Source organism: Salvelinus namaycush, chromosome 24 (genome assembly GCF_016432855.1).
Source record: "Salvelinus namaycush isolate Seneca chromosome 24, SaNama_1.0, whole genome shotgun sequence".
NCBI classification, from domain to species: Eukaryota; Metazoa; Chordata; class Actinopteri; order Salmoniformes; family Salmonidae; genus Salvelinus; species Salvelinus namaycush.
Window position 1 is genome coordinate 7,687,839 of NC_052330.1, and position 19,174 is coordinate 7,707,012.

General features: G+C 41.4%; 1 protein-coding gene across 1 annotated transcript; it reads left to right on the forward strand.

Moving 5' to 3' along the window:
* The first annotated feature begins 2,482 nt into the window (after nucleotides 1-2,482).
* On the forward strand, nucleotides 2,483-18,969 carry LOC120019652 (peptidase M20 domain-containing protein 2-like). Its single transcript, XM_038963018.1, has 7 exons — nucleotides 2,483-2,912; nucleotides 6,392-6,540; nucleotides 7,050-7,192; nucleotides 7,391-7,545; nucleotides 15,315-15,450; nucleotides 15,588-15,695; nucleotides 18,350-18,969. Exons 1-7 carry the CDS (start codon nucleotides 2,499-2,501, stop codon nucleotides 18,538-18,540), a joined length of 1,296 nt encoding a protein of 431 aa, XP_038818946.1. The 5' UTR covers nucleotides 2,483-2,498; the 3' UTR covers nucleotides 18,541-18,969.
* Nucleotides 18,970-19,174: the final 205 nt, after the last annotated feature.

Below are 19,174 nucleotides of genomic sequence, written 5' to 3' on the forward strand. Positions count from 1 at the left end.
CTTCTGAAGTTTAATTTCCACTTTGAAATTTCAGACTTGATTTTCCCTTATGAAAATCTATCAACGCTTACAAAAATGCCCGTTAATTATAATTCACGTTTCCTGTTGCTGCAGCCTTATTTTCCTGCTGTAGCAAACCTGCACAAATGAAGATCCTACATCTGTATACAACATCAGAGAATGAGTAGTACTTTAGTTTCAGTATTAATGGCAGTGGTTGAGGATAATTTACACAACAGTGAAAAATAAACTAGCAACAAACGTGTGTAATGCTGTGTGTCCACTTTGAACAGTGCAACTAACCTTGTTTTATTCAACCAGGCTGAATATCAGCCAACTCTCCTATCTCAATTGCTGTTGTAGACTGAAGTAAATGGATGAGAGTGCCCCCTCTGACCATATATCATTATGCAACATGTTTACTCAGCCTGAAGAACATTTGATCTGGCACATACAGTTGTGGCCAAAAGTTTTGAGAATGAGACAAATATTAATTTTCACAAAGTCTTCTGCCTCAGTTTGTATGATGGCAATTTGCATATCCTCCAGAATGTTATGAAGAGTGATAAGATGAATTGCAATTAATTGCAAAGTCCCTCTTTGCCATGCAAATTAAGTGAATCCCCCAAAAACATTTCCACTGCATTTCAGCCCTGCCACAAAAGGACCAGCTGACATGTCAGTGATTCTCTCGTTAACACAGGTTTGAGTGTTGACGAGGACAAGGCTGGAGATCACTCTGTCATGCTGATTGAGTTTGAATAACAGACTGGAAGCTTCAAAAGGAGGGTGGTGCTTGGAATCGTTGTTCTTCCTCTGTCAACCATGGTTACCTGCAAGGAAACACGTGCCGTCATCATTGCTTTGCACAAAAAGGGCTTCACAGGCAAGGACACTGCTGCCAGTAAGATTGCACCTAAATCAACCATTTATCGGATCATCAAGAACTTCAAGGAGAGCGGCTCAATTGTTGTGAGGAAGGCTTCAGGGCGCCCAAGGAAGTCCAGCAAGCGCCAGGACCGTCTCCTAAAGTTGATTCACCTGCCTAATCGGGGCACCACCAGTACAGAGCTTGCTCAGGAATGGCAGCAGGCAGGTGTGAGTGCATCTGCACGCACAGTGAGGCGAACACTTTTGGAGGATGGCCTGGTGTCAAGAAGGGCAGCAAAGAAGCCACTTCTCTCCAGGAAAAACATCAGGGAAAGACTGATATTCTGCAAAAGGTACAGGGATTGGATGATGAATCCCCTTTCCGATTGTTTGGGGCATCCGGAAAAAAGCTTGTCTGGAGAAGACAAGGTGAGCTCTACCATCAGTCCTGTGTCATGTCAACAGTAAAGCATCCTGAGACCATTCATGTGTGGGGTTGCTTCTCAGCTAAGGGAGTGGGCTCACTCACAATTTTGCCTAAGAACACAGCCATGAATAAAGAATGGTACCAACACATCCTCCGAGAGGAACTTCTCCCAACCATCCAGGAACAGTTTGGTGACGAACAATGCCTTTTCCAGCATGATGGAGCATCTTGCCATAAGGCAAAAGTGATAACTAAGTGGCTCGGGAAACAAAACATCGATATTTTGGCTCCATGGCCAGGAAACTCCCCAGACCTTAATCCCATTGAGAGCTTGTGGTCATCCCTCGAGGCAGGTGGACAAACAAAACCCCACAAATTCTGACAAACTCCAAGCATTGATTATGCAAGAATGGGCTGCCATCAGTCAGGATGTGACCAAGAAGTTAATTGACAGCATGCCAGGGTGGATTGCAGAGGTTTGGAAAAGAAGGCTCAACACTGCAAATATTGACTCTTTGCATCAACTTCATGTAATTGTCAATAAAAGCCTTTGACACTTATGAAATGCTTGTAATTATACTATACCATAGTAACATCTGACAAAATCTAAAGACACTGAAGCAGCAAACTTTGTGGAAATTAATATTTGTGTCATTCTCAACTTTTGGCCACGACTGTAGAGCTATTCTTCATGTAGGATAATATTTTTATTTTGGGGGGGGCAGATATATGATAGCAAAATGTGTATATTTGCAGAAAATTTGCTTTAAAACTGCAAATTATTCTCTGTCCCATACTGAAATGTGTAGACTAGCAGGAAATTGACTTTAAACTGCCACATGTTCTCCCAGCCTCATGGCAAAATGTGAACAAAAGCACGAGATGCGCTATAAAATAGCAAAAAATTATCTCTGCCCCATGGCAAAAACTGTATAATTGCAGAAAATGTGCTTTAAAACGGCAACATGTTCACTTAGCCTCATTACAAAATGTATAGAATAGCATTATAAAACAGCACATTGTTCTCAATGCACCATGGCAAAATGTGTTGAAATGCAGTAAATTGGCTGATTTCCCCAAAAAACTGTCGGTGCCCCGGGCCCCAAATGCAGTAGTCCGGCCCTGGTGTAACATTCCCGTTATAAAACACAAACATGCCCTTTGACCAATATTTAAACTCCAACACTCCATTCAATCAAAAATGGCTCTGCACACTACAGATACGCTCGTGGAGCTAAAACAAAAGGTTGGCAGTTGTATCGACGAAGCCAAAGACAGGCTTCATCGTCTTAGTAAAGACATATGGAGTTGCCCAGAACTCGCATATGAAGAAAGAAAGTCCCACGACAGGTTAGTTACATTTTTCTCAGAGGAGAAGGGGTGGACTGTGGACAGTCATTTTAAGCTCGAGACAGCATTCCGTGCCGTATGGGGACCTGTCGGTGGCAAGAAGAACAATAATGTCATAAATGTTGGTTTCTTGAGTGAATACGACGCACTGCCGGGCATTGGACATGCATGTGGCCATAACCTCATTGCGGAAATAGGAGCTGCTGCAGCGATCGGATTAAAAGCTTTGGTAGAACGCACACCCGATTTTCCCGTCCCTGTACAGGTAAAATGTTTGAAAATATATTTTACGTGCATGCTCACAGTTTCATGAAAATGTTGATGCAAACGCTTTAAAAATGAGAAAGTATGCCTACTGTTTTGCTTCATGATTTTTCAACTCTTGCACAATTTAGCAGTCCATATTGGAAGCAGGTTCACCGACATAACAGGTCGTGCGAGCCAGCCACAAAGCAAGTGCAAAGTACGCTCTCCACTTAACCTCCAGTGTTCATTTTAGTATTTAGTATTTTATTAGGATCCTCATTAGCTACTGCTAAAGCAGCAGCGATTTTTCCGGGGACCACTCAAAACAGAAAGAATGACATAATACATAACATTAATAGGCCTACAGCAAAAAGGACAGAATAAGAATAATACACACTTTAGTACATTTATGCATTAGCATTCCATTCATAATGTTCTCATAACGGCAACACTGCAGCCATTTCATTTTCCCATATATTGCGATCCATTGCTTTACTGTTACAGGTCCTGATATCCTAATCTCACGGCACCAGTTGTTCTGTAAACACCATAGTGAATCTCTCACATTAGGAACCATCTGTGTCCTTTCTTCATAATCACGTGACTCATAGACACTACTGAATGCAAGTGCAACACCAGAAAATATGAAGGCAATACTTGTGTGGAGTTTCACTGAAGTCGTTAACTCCTGCTCAGTTCCCCTGTCGTGAACAGAGACACATATCATATCGAGTTGCACCTACATTTCACCCCTGCTATGTTCTCATGACGTGAACGCAGCAACCATGAATCGTATCGGGTTGCACGCACTCAGATAAATTCCCCCGCCGTGATTAAAGCAAAAGTGAAAACACCTCACTCCCGCCAGAGTTACACAAGCAAAAACTCCTCACAGAAATGTTGCATCAGCCTACACCTAAACATTACCGATCTGACGGTAATGGGGCTCCCGAGTGGCGCAGCAGTCTACCGCACTGCATCTTAGTGCAAGAGGCGTCACTACAGACCTTTTTCCCGTTGGCCGGGGTTGGCCGTAATTGTAAATAAGAATTTGTTCTTAAAACTGTCTTGCCTAGTTAAACTTAAAAAAATATGTGATGGAAATGAGTTGATTTTTCAGTCTGATCAACTGTAGTCTACTGTGATCAACTGTAGGCTACTGATTACAACCACAGCTGCATATGCTACAGGCATAGCTGTGCCTTGTCCCCCCAGGCAAGGGTGAAGACATTTGTAATGTTGTGTATTTATAGTCCATTTCTTTGTGTTAGGAGAAAATCGTTTTATCCTAACACAAACACATGGGCTATAAATACATCAAATCATTTTATGAAAATGTGAATGTGATCGAATTTGGTTTATATTTAAACTTGGGTTGGCTAGGCTACCTTGACCTTTTCAATCCACAATTATTAAACAACACAACAGTGATGGCATAGACTGTGAATAACTTTTTTAATTGCAGTTGCATAGGCCTACACTATGTAAACCTGCATCATGCAAGCTCAGCCCTGTGAGTTCTATTGTCCAGTTGTTGTCTGTGTAAAGGAACACCCCCCCCCCCCCCCCCCCCCTTAGTCTAGTAAATATAATGAATATAAACAAGTTCAAGGTTGCTGCAGTTTGACAGGGTTTTCATCCTGCCTAGGGTCAAGAGTTTTTCATAAACCATGTGATCTGATTAGAAAAACTCTGGTCCTGTCCTAGCCCACACAAAACCTTTTTTACAACTGATCAATCACTGTCATACCCGATAGGGTCTGGATGTATACCAGATCAGGAAAAACTCTGGGCCATGTTTTTTTTTGCCCCACCACCCTGGGACCCACATGTGGTGCCACCTCTGCCTGAGGGTGCGTGTTCTCCTCCTGGGAGTCTGCTGTTAGTCATTTAACATATTTATTGTAAAGAAACGGTACTGAGTGTGTTATATACTGTACACTCAGTGGCCAGTTTATTAGCTACTCAAACGTTCATGAAAATGGTTTGTTCCTACAGACATTGAGTCAAGTGGCCGTGGCTTGCTACATAAAGCAGGCAGACAGACAGACAGACATCGAGGCATTCAGTTACTGTTCGATTGAACATTAGAATGTGCAAAACAAGTGACCTAAGCAACTTTGAGCATGGTTCCAGTTCCAGGATCTCAGAAACTGGCGGGCTTCCTGGGTTTGTCGAGCACAACTGTGTCTAGGGTTTACAGAGAATGGTGCTTCAAACACAAAATATCCAGTCAGCTGTAGTCCTGTGGGCGAAAACAACTCTTTGATGAGAGAGGTCGAAGGAGAATGTGGCTGGTCTTAGACGATCCCGCTGGTGAAGAAGCCGGATGTGGAGGTCCTGGGCTGGCATGGTTACGTGTGGTTTGCGGCTATGTAATGATCATGCTGTTTAATCAGCATCTTTATATGGCACACCTGTCAGGTGGAAGGATTATATTGGCTAAATGCTCACTAACAGGGATGTAAACAAGGATAAATGCTCACTAACAGGGATGTAAACAAATTTGTGCACAAAATTGGAGAAATAAGCATTTTGTGCATATGGAACATTTCTGGGATCTTTTGACATTTTACATGTTGCATTTATATTTTTGTTCAGTATAGATGGGTGTATCTAATAAACTGGCCACTGAGTGTATATTAGAAGTGAGTCAAAATAGGCTGCCAATATGTTTTTTATTATGTACTAACCATGCTGTCACTGGTGTAGTGGAGGGTATATGCAGGGATATGCTGTATACCCACTTATTTTTCAGTGGGAATTGTGTAAACTCACATCTTAATCTCCACTGATACGCATCAAAGTAGTGTAGTGAAGGTATATGCTGTATCAATTAATAGGGCTGATAGAACAGATTGTAATGTTTAGCTTAAAATGTTGATAAACTATTATTTATTCACATTTTAGGCGCAACAATGTACACACGGCAGTAGGCCTAAGCGTAAATGTTCAAAAATGCAATTTGCGGGAAAACACCGTTCTAAAATGCGCACCGCACACGCAATAGGTTTCATAGACAGAGATGGAAATATCCATTAGGAAGAGGGGGGATTTAAAGATGCAACAACTATCATGGGTTGCTAATATGACTAGGATAATGCCTTTGGCTGCTAGACAATGAAAGAACGTGGAAAGAAAACCAATAGAACAGGAGAACGCATATGAGGAAGTCTTTATAAAAATAATTGCCTATAAATATTGCTGGCTATTATCTCCACATGCAAATAAAAGCCTCACTCTGGGAAAGAAAATCAGCTCTGCATTGTTGCCACCTCACTGAAACCCCCAACTCTAGGGTAACCTCCCTTACACATCCAATAACCTGAAGCATCATTCTTGAGTGCATTGTAAAATAGGATGTGCATGAACCTAATGCTCATTTCATTTTGGTATCAGCCCTCTCATCTACAGTGTGCCATTTATTGGCTTGTAATAGCTCTGAAAAGGGTTAGAAGTTTTTCTGGACACATTGACCAGCCTACTCTTCCTCCACAGGTGACAGTGTTGGGAACCCCAGCAGAGGAGGATGGAGGGGGTAAAATCGACCTGATAAGGGAGAGGGCGTTTGATGGCATGGACGTGGTATTCATGGCTCATCCCTCACAGGAGGATGCCTCCTGGCTGCCAGATGTGGCTGAACATGAGTAAGGTTATTTCAAGGGCTCACACACAAGTCTATTGTTGGGAAACAATTGGGAAACATACACAATCTTTCATAATCCCACTTCTCATAGTTAATGGCTGCTAGAACGGATAACATATTAGGTAGAGATCCATGTTGTAGAGTGCAATCCATTGTTGGCAGAGAACCCCTTGTAAAATATGCATGAACTCTGTACTGGGGCCCCTAGCTGCATTGCAGAGTGCTATTTCAGGCTGCAGTCAGACCAGTTGCAACATGTGAGATACTGCTGATGAGTCTCAGAATAAACCAGACCAACATCATGACTCTCAGGCCTAGGTCTGGTTTCTTGTTTCATTACCAGTGAAAGGCATAAATTGATACACACTCAAAAATGTTGTAAGTGGTGCTGACTAATAGAATAGTAAACTTGTGTAAAAAAAAAACATTCAGATAGTCGCACACTCTAAATATGCTCCCAATATTTTATGGGTAAAGACCAATGTTTTGGCACAATTTTTCTATTTCCAGTGTCATAGTGAGATACCATGGCAAGGCATCTCATGCTGCAGCCTATCCCTGGGAAGGGGTCAACGCGCTGGACGCTGCTGTGCTTGCCTACAATAACCTTTCAGTGCTCAGACAGCAACTCAAGCCAGACTGGAGAATCCACGGTGAAGAACAGCTCAGTTAACATAAACACGTACTGCATGTTCCTCCTGATCTTGTCCTCAAGAGTAATATTTATTTCCACAATAACAACTTCAGAGGCATTTTAAACTCTACGCAGAAGGAATGGGAGGCCTGCAAACTATGCAGCAAACATTTACCAAATATAGTTCTACATTGCTTCCTTGTGTGGTCCTGTGCAGGTATCATCAAGCATGGAGGGGTGAAACCCAACATCATCCCTGCCTACACAGAGCTGGAGTACTATCTCCGAACTCCCTCACGTAAAGATTTGCCCACCATCAAGGCCAAGGCTGAGATGTGTTTCAGATCCGCTGCCATGGCAACTGGCTGTGAAGTAAGCACAATGACAACATCATCACAAAGAAAAATAATAATTTAAGAGAAATATGTGAATAACTTATCTTGTTGCGTGTCACACAAATTATTATTATATTTAACAAACAAATTTCCTCAACATAATTTTCCAGAGTAGGGTTTGGGTCAATTCTGAATTGAGTTGTGAATTAGTCTATAATTAAAATTAAATTATTGAATTTTAATTACATTCTAATTGGCCACACTCCACAGGAAGCAGAATTTTTTTATTGAATTTGATTGAAAGGAAGTAGAATTTAATTCAATGAAATTCATTGAAATTCAAATGGATAATTTATTGCATACATCATTACGCACATGTTTATTTTGACATCATGTATTGTTACCAATACTATGTTTAACATCTTGAAACATTTCATATTTAAAACTCATCCTCCTAAAGTGTATTTAAATCATTACAGTCCTCTGGAAAAATTCTAAGAACATTTTGTAGGTTGTCTGTAATAATTCATAATTCACTTACATAAAATATTAGGGGGAAAAAATAATTTCCCAGAATGCATTGGATCAAACACTCTAGAATTGAAGGGAGCAACCTAACATATCATGGCAAAAATACAAACAAAATCCTGTTTGGCATCTTTCAGTTATATAATCCAGTTTATATTTGAAATAATATCTATATTCTTTGCAGTAATAAGTGGCAGATGCTTTTGGCAAAATGTTTGAGACTCATATGTTTCATGTCTCCATTGATTTCTTTGAATTGGTTTGAATTCAATTCTACTTCCTTCAATTCAAATTCAACATGCTAAGCAAGTGATGCATCCTTTTCCTAGTCTTTTAACTTGTATAGGCTTTTTGAATGATATCCGCAAACACAAATATAATTGTGCCTTCAGAAAGTATTTATATTCCTTCACTTATTCCACATTTTGTTCTGTTAAAGCCTGAATTCAAAATGGATTAAATATATTTATTTTTCCTCACCCATCTACACACAATACCCCATAATCACAAAGTGAAAACATGTTTTTAGAAATTCTATCAAAATCATTGAAAATAATTTACAGAGGTATTCACACCCCTGAGTCAATACTTTGTTGTAGATGCACCTTTAGCGGCGATTACAGCTGTAAGTCTTTTTAGGTAAGTCTGTAAGAGCTTTGCACACCTGGATTGTACAATATTTGTCCATTATTCTTTTTTTAAAAATGTCATGCTCTGTCAAGTTATTTTGATGATCATTCCTAAACAGCCATTTTCAAGTCTTGATTTTCAAGCCGATTTAAGTCAACTGTAACTAGGTCACTCAGGAACATTCAACGTCGTCTTTGTAAGCAACTCCAGTGTAGATTTCTTTTAGATTATTGTCCTTCTGAAAGATGAATTTGTCTCCCAGTGTCTGTTGGAAAGCAGACTGAACCAGGTTTTCCTCTAGGATTTTGCCTGCATTCAGTTTATTTTTATCCCAAAAACTCCCTAGTCCTTGCCAATGACAAACATACCCATAACATGATGCAGCCACGACCATGCTTGAAAATATGAAGAGTGGTACTCAGTGATGTGTTGTGTTGGATTTGCCTCAATCATACCGCTTTGTATTCATTTCGTTGCCACATTTTTTGCAGTATTACTAAAGTGCCTTGTTGCAAACAGGATGCATGTTTTGGAATATTTTTATTCTGTAGAGCAGGTGTGCCCAACCTTCTTTGATGTGAGATCTACTTTTTCATTTGCCAGCCTGATGAGATCTACCAGTCTCTAAATCTAAACCAACCAACAAAATGTATGAAACGCAACACACCACTGAGTATGGACCTGCTGCTATGATACCTATTTGATACGCATATATAATGTGGACCAATAACATGTTTTCCAACCAACAAAATGTATGAAACGCAACACACCACTGAGTATGGACCTGCTGCTATGATACCTATTTGATACGCATATATAATGTGGACCAATAACATGTTTTCCACAAATAAGTGCAACTAATTTAATTTCCTACCTTAGTGTGACTTTTGGCATTGGGTGGTGTAGTAACCTGGTATATTTATGTTTACCAATAGATGGCAGTATTGACTCAAGACGGGGGTTTGCTTCCCGCTATCCGTAGCTATTTCCTATGTCTGCCTATTTAACTATGATTAAGAAAGCTTCAGGTAGGTTTAAGCCAGGTGCATAAGATAATGTAAATCTAAGTTACAATTAAATAATAAACCGTATGTAAGTCTCATGAGTCGTAATTCTAAGAAGCCTTTAAGGATACTACATATTTGGCGATGAGGATGGCTATGGAGAACTGCGTTGGATTTTTTTTGCCACGAAGTTAGCGGAGTGTTTGGCGTGCGACGCGGGAGGTGAGACCCAAGTGAACGGTGGGAGATTCTGAAGGATTGATTCCCTGGATACGGGTAGGACAAATTATTGACTGTGTGAGGGGAGAAAGAATCGGAAAAGATGGCTTTGTCAACAATAGGCTCACTACCACCATTTGATCCTAAAAATCAGGAATGGGAGGAGTACTGTGAAATAATGGAACATTTCTTTGCTGCTAATGAAATAACTGATGCCGCTAAACAGAAATCCATACTCATAAGCGTTGTCGGTGCACAGACGTACAGCTTAATGAGAAACCTGTTGAGCCCAGATAAACCAGGAGAAAAGTCATTCATAGATTTAGTCGAGCTATTAAAAAATCACTTCAACCCCAAACCCAGTGAAATAGTACAAAGATTCACACATGAGAAAGGCCTACCTCAGGTAGATTATCGAATCAGTGGGGGAATATGTGGCTGAGTTGAGAAAACTAGCATTGGACTGTAACTATGGGAATACATTATCGCAAATGCTACGCGATCGGCTGGTGTGTGGGATTAATGATGACCGGATACAAATACGATTGTTATCAGAGCCTAATCTCACGTTTGAGAATGCACTCAAACTGGCCCAGGCCATGGAGTCCGCAAATAGAAATGCACTGGATTTGCAGGCAAGGGGCGCAACTGCGTGCCATACAATAAAAGAGAGCAGTGCTGAGCGCGTAGAATTTCAAAGAACAGAAAGCCCTGGTGCAGCAGCCAATAGAGACTGTTATCGTTGCAAAGGCAAACACGCAGCGTTTGACTGTAAATTCAAACACGAAAAGTGTTATGCATGTGGGATAATAGGCCACATTGCGAGGGCGTGCCGCAATAAAAAAAAAAGCCACGGGCTGCAGAAAAGAGGACGGACAGAAAACCGAATACCTCCAGACGCTCTAGCTACTGCTCTAATCAAGTGATAGAAAGTGAAAGTGAGTGCGCAGACGCAGAGCAAGCATTCTCAATGTACAGTGTACAGGGGGCGAATATGAAGAAGGTGGAGCCTTTCATTGTGGAAATGGGAATAAATGGATTGAAGGTACCGTTTGAACTAGACACAGGATGTAGTGTCACTCTGATGAACAGGTCCCAATTCTATAGGAAGTGGAAAACCGTTGAAGTGCCTAAACTGAGAGACACCCCCATTAAACTCAAAACGTACACAGGGGAAAAGATCACTGTGATTGGAGTTGCTGATGTTCAAGTGGAATATCATGGACAAAAGAAAAACCTGCCTCTCTTAGTAGTGGAAGGTACTGGCCCCAGCTTACTAGGAAGAGGGTGGTTGAAGGAAATAAAATTGAACTGGGATGAAATCAAACATGTCACCACAGAGACATTGACACTACAGCAGGTGCTTTCAAAGCATGAGTGTGTTTTCAAAGAAGAGCTAGGGACATTAAAAGGGTTCCAAGCTACCATTCATGTTGCTGCTGATGCTACTCCCAGATTCTATAGGCCAAGATCAGTTCCATATGCCATGAAGCCTAAAGTGGATGTGGAAATTGACAGACTCTTAGCAGAGGATATAATTGTACCTGTCAAGTTTTCTGAGTGGGCAGCACCAGTTGTTCCCATACTAAAACCAGATGGTTCAATCAGATTATGCGGTGACTACAAGCTGACTGTAAATAGAGTTTCCTCTCTGGAGCAGTACCCAATACCCAAAGTTGAGGATTTGCTTTCAACGTTAACCGGAGGGCAACAGTTTACAAAACTGGACATGAGTCACGCATATCAGCAAGTGCTAATGGATAAAGCTTCACAGAAGTACCTGACCATAAACACCCACAGAGGGATGTTTACCTATAAACGCTTGCCTTTCGGGGTGTCTTCTGCACCAGCTATCTTCCAAAGAACTATGGAGGGAATTCTGCAGGGGATACCCAAGGTAGCAGTTTACCTCGATGACATTCTTGTCACGGGAGTCACGAAGGAGGAACATCTCAGAAACTTAGGTGAAGTTTTGAGGAGGATGGAGGATGCCGGTCTCCGGCTGAAGAGGAGCAAGTGTACACTGTTAGCTGATGAAGTGCAGTACCTGGGTCACAAGGTGGATGCCAAGGGGTTACACACTGTCAAAGCTAAAGTGAGGGCTGTTGTGGAAGCTCCAGCTCCGACAAACGTTACAGAGCTGAAAGCCTATCTAGGCTTACTGAACTATTACAATCGCTTCCTCCCGAACCTCTCTACCCTCTTAGCTCCTCTACATCAACTGCTAAGGAAGGATGTGGCCTGGAAATGGTCAGAAAGACAGGAAGAAGCTTTTGCAAAGTCAAAGGTGTTACTGCAATCAGCTGAAGTGCTGGTGCACTACTCAGCAGACAGAGATCTCATCCTATCGTGTGATGCCTCATCGTATGGTGTGGGGGCGGTGCTATCCTACCGGATGGAGAAAGGTTTCTCTGCACCAATCGGGTTCATGTCAAGAACGTTGTCGCCAGCGGAGAAAAAGTACTCTCAGCTGGACAAGGAAGGACTGGCTGTCATATTCGGAATACAGAGATTCCACAAATACTTGTACGGGAGAACATTCACTATTGTGACGGATCATAAGCCTCTGATTTCTCTGTTCCATGAACAAAAGCCAGTACCACAAATGGTCTCTCCAAGAGTTCAACGTTGGAATGTGTGGCTCAGGGCCTACGAGTACAGAATAATTTACAAACCAGGTAGATACCATGGGAATGCTGATGCTCTGAGTAGGCTGCCCGTTCCAGAAATCATCATTCAGGAAGAAGAAAATGACCAGGTTTTGATGATCGACGTGTTGGATGATGCACCGGTGAACACAGCACAAATCAGGCAATGGATTTCAAAGGATGTGATGTTATCACAAGTGCATGAATTTATCCTGAAAGGATGGCCTACAGTGACAGAGCCTCAGATCATGCCTTACTACACTCGCCGCTTGGCATTGAGTGTTCGAGATGGATGTGTTCTGTGGGGTTCAAGAGTAGTTATCCCACCACAAGGGCGGGGGTTGCTACTGAAGTTGTTGCATCAGTCGCATCCAGGTATGTCGAGGATGAAAGGCCTAGCGAGGTCATATGTCTGGTGGCCAAAGATGGACCACGATGTGGAAAATGAGGTTAGCCGGTGTGAAGATTGTCAGAGTAACAGAAAGTCACCCCCCACCGCGGGAATGGCCAGAAAAACCATGGACACGATTACATGTGGACTACGCTGGACCTTTCCTAGGAAAAATGTTCCTTGTGCTGATTGATTCTCATTCAAAGTGGATGGATGTTTACCCCATGAACACGTCAACATCGTACGCTACGATTGAGAAGTTGAGACAAAGCTTCAGTGTTATGGGATTGCCTCAAATGTTGGTTAGTGACAATGCTACTTGTTTTACAAGCACTGAATTCCCAAGTTTCATGAAACAAAATGGAATTCAGCATGTAACGTCGGCCCCTTTTCACCCATCTTCAAACGGATTAGCAGAACGTGCAGTTCAGACCTTGAAGGAGGGGATGAGGAAGATGCAAGGGCACAGCATTGAAACAAAGGTGTCAAGATTCTTGTTTAGCTACAGGATTACTCCTCAAGCTACGACTGGGTTGTCACCTGCAGAAATGTTGATGTCAAGGAGGTTAAGGTCAACCTTGGATCTCATCAGACCAGACCTGAAAATGAAAATACAACAAAAGCAATGGAATCAAAAATGTAATCATGACACCCGAACCAAACTCAGAAGTTTCTCACCTGGAGATGATGTCTATACAAGAAACTATGGGTTTGGTCCTAAATGGATTCCAGCTACCATTGAGGATTGCTCAGGACCAGTATCTTATACTGTGATTATCGGAAGTGGACAAAGACTAAGGAGACACGTGGATCAGATCCGAGCTCGAATTCCAGTTCCATCCGGAGATCTGGATCAATTCTTAAACGAGCAGGACAGGACATTGGAACGTTCCCCAGAGTTGCAGTTGGACAAACCACCTGAGACCAACAATGCTCAACTTCCTGAGACCACCAGTCCGGGACGACCTCCTCCTGTGAAGTCTCCACAAACGGACTTTGTTTCACCATCAAGGGGTGAAGATCTGGTGGCACCAGCTACACCACCTCAGAGACGCTCTATTAGAGAGAGACGTCCGCCAGACTTTTTCAGATCCTAAAGGAGATCATTTTTGAAAAAATGTAAATAAGAATATAGCATAGCTCAGAAAGGAATTAAATTGGGTTATTAGCTTTAAAGGGGGGGAATGTAGTAACCTGGTATATTTATGTTTACCAATAGATGGCAGTATTGACTCAAGACGGGGGTTTGCTTCCCGCTATCCGTAGCTATTTCCTATGTCTGCCTATTTAACTATGATTAAGAAAGCTTCAGGTAGGTTTAAGCCAGGTGCATAAGATAATGTAAATCTAAGTTACAATTAAATACTAAACCGTATGTAAGTCTCATGAGTCGTAATTCTAAGAAGCCTTTAAGGATACTACAGGTGGATACTAGTAGTTTTTCATTGTCAAGGCTGTAGCAGCTTGTTGCAAGTCTCATGCAGGCCACAAGGTGGTCATCAGTCATAGTAGATCTGTACTAAATGTGAGAAAATGCAGACTCAGAGGCAGGTTGATCCAAAAAGGGCTGATAAGTTGAGAGCACATCTTCTTATGTTGGGATACTTCTCCTCCAGCAGTAGCTCCCAGAACTCTTCCTTCATCTCAGTGGTTGCGCTGGATTTCAGCTGAATGTCATTTTGAAGAGTGAGAATTTCAGTTTCTGCTATAGTTGTGTCCAACTGAACATGTGATCCCATTTTGGAGGCAATGACTTCCACATTTATGTCTGTGCCAAATGGAAAGCATATATAAGTGGCAATAGGCTCAAGTGATGCAAAGTCAGTGAAACGACTGTCAAACTCAGATAAGATGTTCTGGACTTATTGAACACGGAATGAGACCATGCAACTCATTATGCGATATGTTAAGCACATTTTTACTCCTGGATTTATTTAAGCTGGCCATAACAAATAGTTTGAATACTTATTGACTCAAGACAATTAAGTTAACATTTTTTATTAATTACATTTTTTTTCTTCAAACCAAATTCCACTTTGACATTATGGTGTAGATCAGAGGCACAATCTCAATTGAATCCATTTAAAATTCAGGCTGTAACACAACAAAATGTAGAAAAAGTCAAGAGTTGTGAATACTTTCTGAAGGCACTGTATGTCATGACTGCGTTTTCACGAATTTGCTAATATAATCATCAAGCCTATTTAAAAGATTAGGGGACATGATACGGAAGTAAAGCGGAAGAGGCGGTTACTTTTACAGGATATTCAAATTCTGATTCCTGTTGGGTGTGGCCAATGAGTTGAATATAATTAAATTCAGATATTCCAAATTGACCCTAACCCTGATCCAAAGCGATTTACCCCAAAATATATTTTTTTTAAAGGTTGAACTGGAGTTCGCAAGGAATGCCTTTCACAACGTCCTGCGGAATCCCACCCTGCATGGGTTGTATGAGGTAAACGGCAAGGCTTTGGGGATGGAATTTACTACAGATGAAGAGGTCCTCAAAAACTCCTTTGGTAAGACAGCAACTCAGCTGTGCATCCATCACTGTGCTTTCCACGGGCCATATTGTGGTCAATGTTCTTGTTATGCAATGAAACTGTAATGCTGTAATGTAGAATGAAAGACCTTTGATTGTTTGTAATCTCCACAGGCTCCACAGACTTTGGCAATGTGTCTTTTATTGTACCTGGAATCCACCCTTACTTTTACATTGGCTCAGATGCTCTAAACCACACAGAGGAATACACCGTAGCTGCTGGTATGTCTTTATCATACACCTGAAATCAATTAGAAATGCAGTAGATACAGTGCATTCGGAAAGTATTCAGACCCCTTGACTTTTTCCACATTTTGTTACGTTACAGCCTTATTCTAAAATTGAATAAATCGTTTTTTGTTTTTTCCCCTCATCAATCTATACACAATACCCCGTAATGAAAAAGCCAAAACAGCTTTTCTGAAATTTTAGCAAATGTATTAAAAATAAAACACTGAAATATAACATTTACATAAGTATTCAGACTCTTTACTCAGTACTTTGTTGAAGCACCTTTGGCAGGGATTACAGCCTTGAGTCTTCTTGGGTATGACACTACAAGCTTGGCACACCTGTATTTGGAGAGTTTCTTCCATTCTTCTCTGCAAATTCTCTCAAGCTCTGTCAATGTGGATTAGGGCCACTCAAGGACATTCAGAGACTTGTCCCGAAATGCAGGAGTGGCTGCCTTGGCTGTGCGCTTAGGGTCGTTGTCCTGTTGGAAGGTGAACCTTCGCTAGAGTCTGAGGTCCTAGGCACTCTGGAACAGGTTTTCATCAAGTATCTCTCTGTACTTTGCTCCATTCATCTTTCCCTCGATCCTGACTAGTCACCCAGTCCCTGCCGCTGAAAAACATCCCCACAGCATGATGCTGCCACCACCATTCTTCGTCACCGTAGGGATGGTGCCAGCTGTCCTCCAGATCTGACGCTTGGCATTCAGGCCAAAGAGTTCAATCTTGGTTTCATCAGTCCAGAGAATCTTGTTTCTCATGGTCTGAGTCCTAGCAAGCTATCATGTGCCTTTTACTGAGGAGTGGCTTCCGTCTGGCCACTCTACCATAAAGACCTGATTGGTGGAGTGTTGCAGAGATAGTTGTCCTTCTGGAAGGTTCTCCAATCTCCACAGAGGAACTCTGGAGCTCTATTAGAGTGACCATCAGGTTCTTGGTCATCTCCCTGACCAAGGCCCTTCTCCCCCGATTGCTCAGTTTGGCTCTGCGGTCAGCTCTAGGAAGAGTCTTGGTGGTGCCAAACTTCTTTAATTTAAGAATGATGGAGGCCACTGTGTTCTTGGGGACCTTCAATGTTGCCATTCCCCAGATCTGTACCGCGACTCAATCCTGTCTCGGAGCTCTACGGACAATTCCTTTGACCTCATGTCTTGGTTTTTGCTCTGACATGCACTGTCAACTGTGGGACCTTATATAGACAGGTGTGCCTTTTCAAATCATGTCCAATCAATGGAATTTACCACAGGTGGACTCCAATCAAGTTGTAGAAACGTCTTAAGGATGATCAATGGAAACAGGATGCACCTGTAGCAAAGGGTCTGAATACTAAAGTAATTAAGGTATATATATATATATATTTTTTTTTATAAATCTGCAAACATTAAAAAAAATAATTAAAAAAAAACGGTTTTTGCCTTGTCATTATGGGGTATTGTGTGTAGATTGATGAGGGAAACAAATCATTGAATCAATTTTAGAGTCTGTAACATATCAAAATGTGGAAAAGGGGAAGGGGTCTGAATACTTTCTGAATGAGCTGTAGTCTGCTCCATTAGATAGATAAAAGTAGTTTTTTCCCCCAGTTCAATTCAGTAAGTCTTTATTGTCCCAGAAGGGCAATTTGAGTGCAGCATAAAAATAAAAATATGTATAAAACATAAACAGGTTTGCCTACCCATCTTACAGTAACTGTCCAGTGAAAATATAGGTACAGTACCAGTCAAAAGTTTGGACACCAAGGGTTTTTCTTTATTTGTACTTTTTCTACATTTTAGAATAATAGTGAAGACATCAAAACTATGAAATAACACATGGAATCATGTAGTAACCAAAAAAGTGTGTAACACTCTTGATGCCAAGTGTGCAAAGAGTGTCTGTTACTTGAATTTGTGAAGCATTTATTTGGGCTGCAACTTCTGAGGCTTGTAACTCTAATGAACTTATCCTCTGCAGCAGAGGTAACTCTGGGTCTTCTTTTCCTGTGGCGGTCCTCATGAGAACCCGTTTCATCATAGCGCTTGATGGTTTTTGCGACTGCACTTGAAGAAACTTTCAAAGTTCTTGAAATTTTCCATATTGACTGACCTTCATGCCTTGAAGTAATGATGAATTGTCATTTCTCTTTGCTTTTTTGAGCTGTTCTTGCCATAAAATGGACTTGGTCTTTTACCAAATAGGGCTATCTTCTGTATACCACCCCTACCTTGTCACAACACAACTGATTTGCTCAATTGCATTAAGAAGGAAAGAAATTCCACAAATTAACTTTTAACAAGGCACACCTGTTAATTGAAATGCATTCCATGTGACTACCTCATGAAGCTGGATGAGAGAATGCCAAGAGTGTGTAAAGCTGTCATCAAGGCAAAGGGTGGCTATTTGAAGAATCTCACATATAAAATATATTTTGATTTGTTTAACACTTTTGTTGGTTACTACATGATTCCATATGTGTTATTTCATAGTTTTGATGTCTTCACTATTATTCTACAATGTAGAAAATAGTACAAATAAAGAAAAACCTTCCAATGAGTACCGGTAGGTGTGTCCAAACTTTTGACTGGTACTGTATATTATGTAATATAGTATTCAATAATTTTCCACATAGGCTTACTTGTGTGTGTCTCTGAATCCATCGTCTAGGTGATGATAAAGCTCAGTTCTACACCCTGCGGGCGGCCAAGGCCCTGGCCATGACAGCACTGGATGTGCTGCTGTGCCCAGAGCTGCTGCAGAGAGCCAGAGAGGAGTTAAAGGAGGCTAACCTAAAGGAGGAGCGGGCCCTGAGAGGGGCCTCAGAGGCCAAACATTGTGGAGGGGCAGCCCAGCACTGAACCACATACTGTATACTAACAGTAGGCTCTGGCAGATAGCCTACCATGTCATCTCCTGCCCACCTGATTCAACCAATCAACTTCATGATCTCACTGAAATGAATTAGCTAACTTAGCGCGGAGCTAGAACAAAACCCTGTGATCTGTAGCTCTCTATTGACCAACGTTTGTGTTCACTGATCTTTCTGGTCAAAGGTAACCATAATAGAGTGAAATACTACTGATCCACTGATCAGTTTTGATATTCCAACAGCTGATGATGGGCTATTGATTGGAGGAAAATCTTAATAAACTTGATATTCAGCCATTCAATAGGCCCTAAAAGCACTATTTGGTGCTTCTACCAAAGATATGAGCCTCTGTTATGTGTGAGCACTTGAATTGTTATTATCATTACATTATAAAAACACCCTCATTACATTTTGTAAAGCCTTTTTTTTTTGTAGGATATACCTTTCCAGGCTTTGGTTGAAATTAGGCTTAATTCCAAACAGATGTCATATCAATGTGGCATTGGATAATCCTAAATGCATTGGAAAAGCAGGTTCAATTTAAAATACTTTGCTCGCCTGATCACTGGGCTCAAAGAACTAATCACACAATGTCTGTTGGAGACAGACAGGTCTCCTTATAA

Bases quoted from the DNA above. Each gene is read 5' to 3' on its own strand.
- LOC120019652 (XM_038963018.1), top strand. From the start codon at position 2,499: ATGGCTCTGCACACTACAGATACGCTCGTGGAGCTAAAACAAAAGGTT. The intron at 7,193-7,390 runs GTGAAGAACAGC...GGTCCTGTGCAG, and splicing joins GCCAGACTGGAGAATCCACG to GTATCATCAAGCATGGAGGG. The intron at 7,546-15,314 runs GTAAGCACAATG...TTTTTTTTAAAG, and splicing joins CCATGGCAACTGGCTGTGAA to GTTGAACTGGAGTTCGCAAG.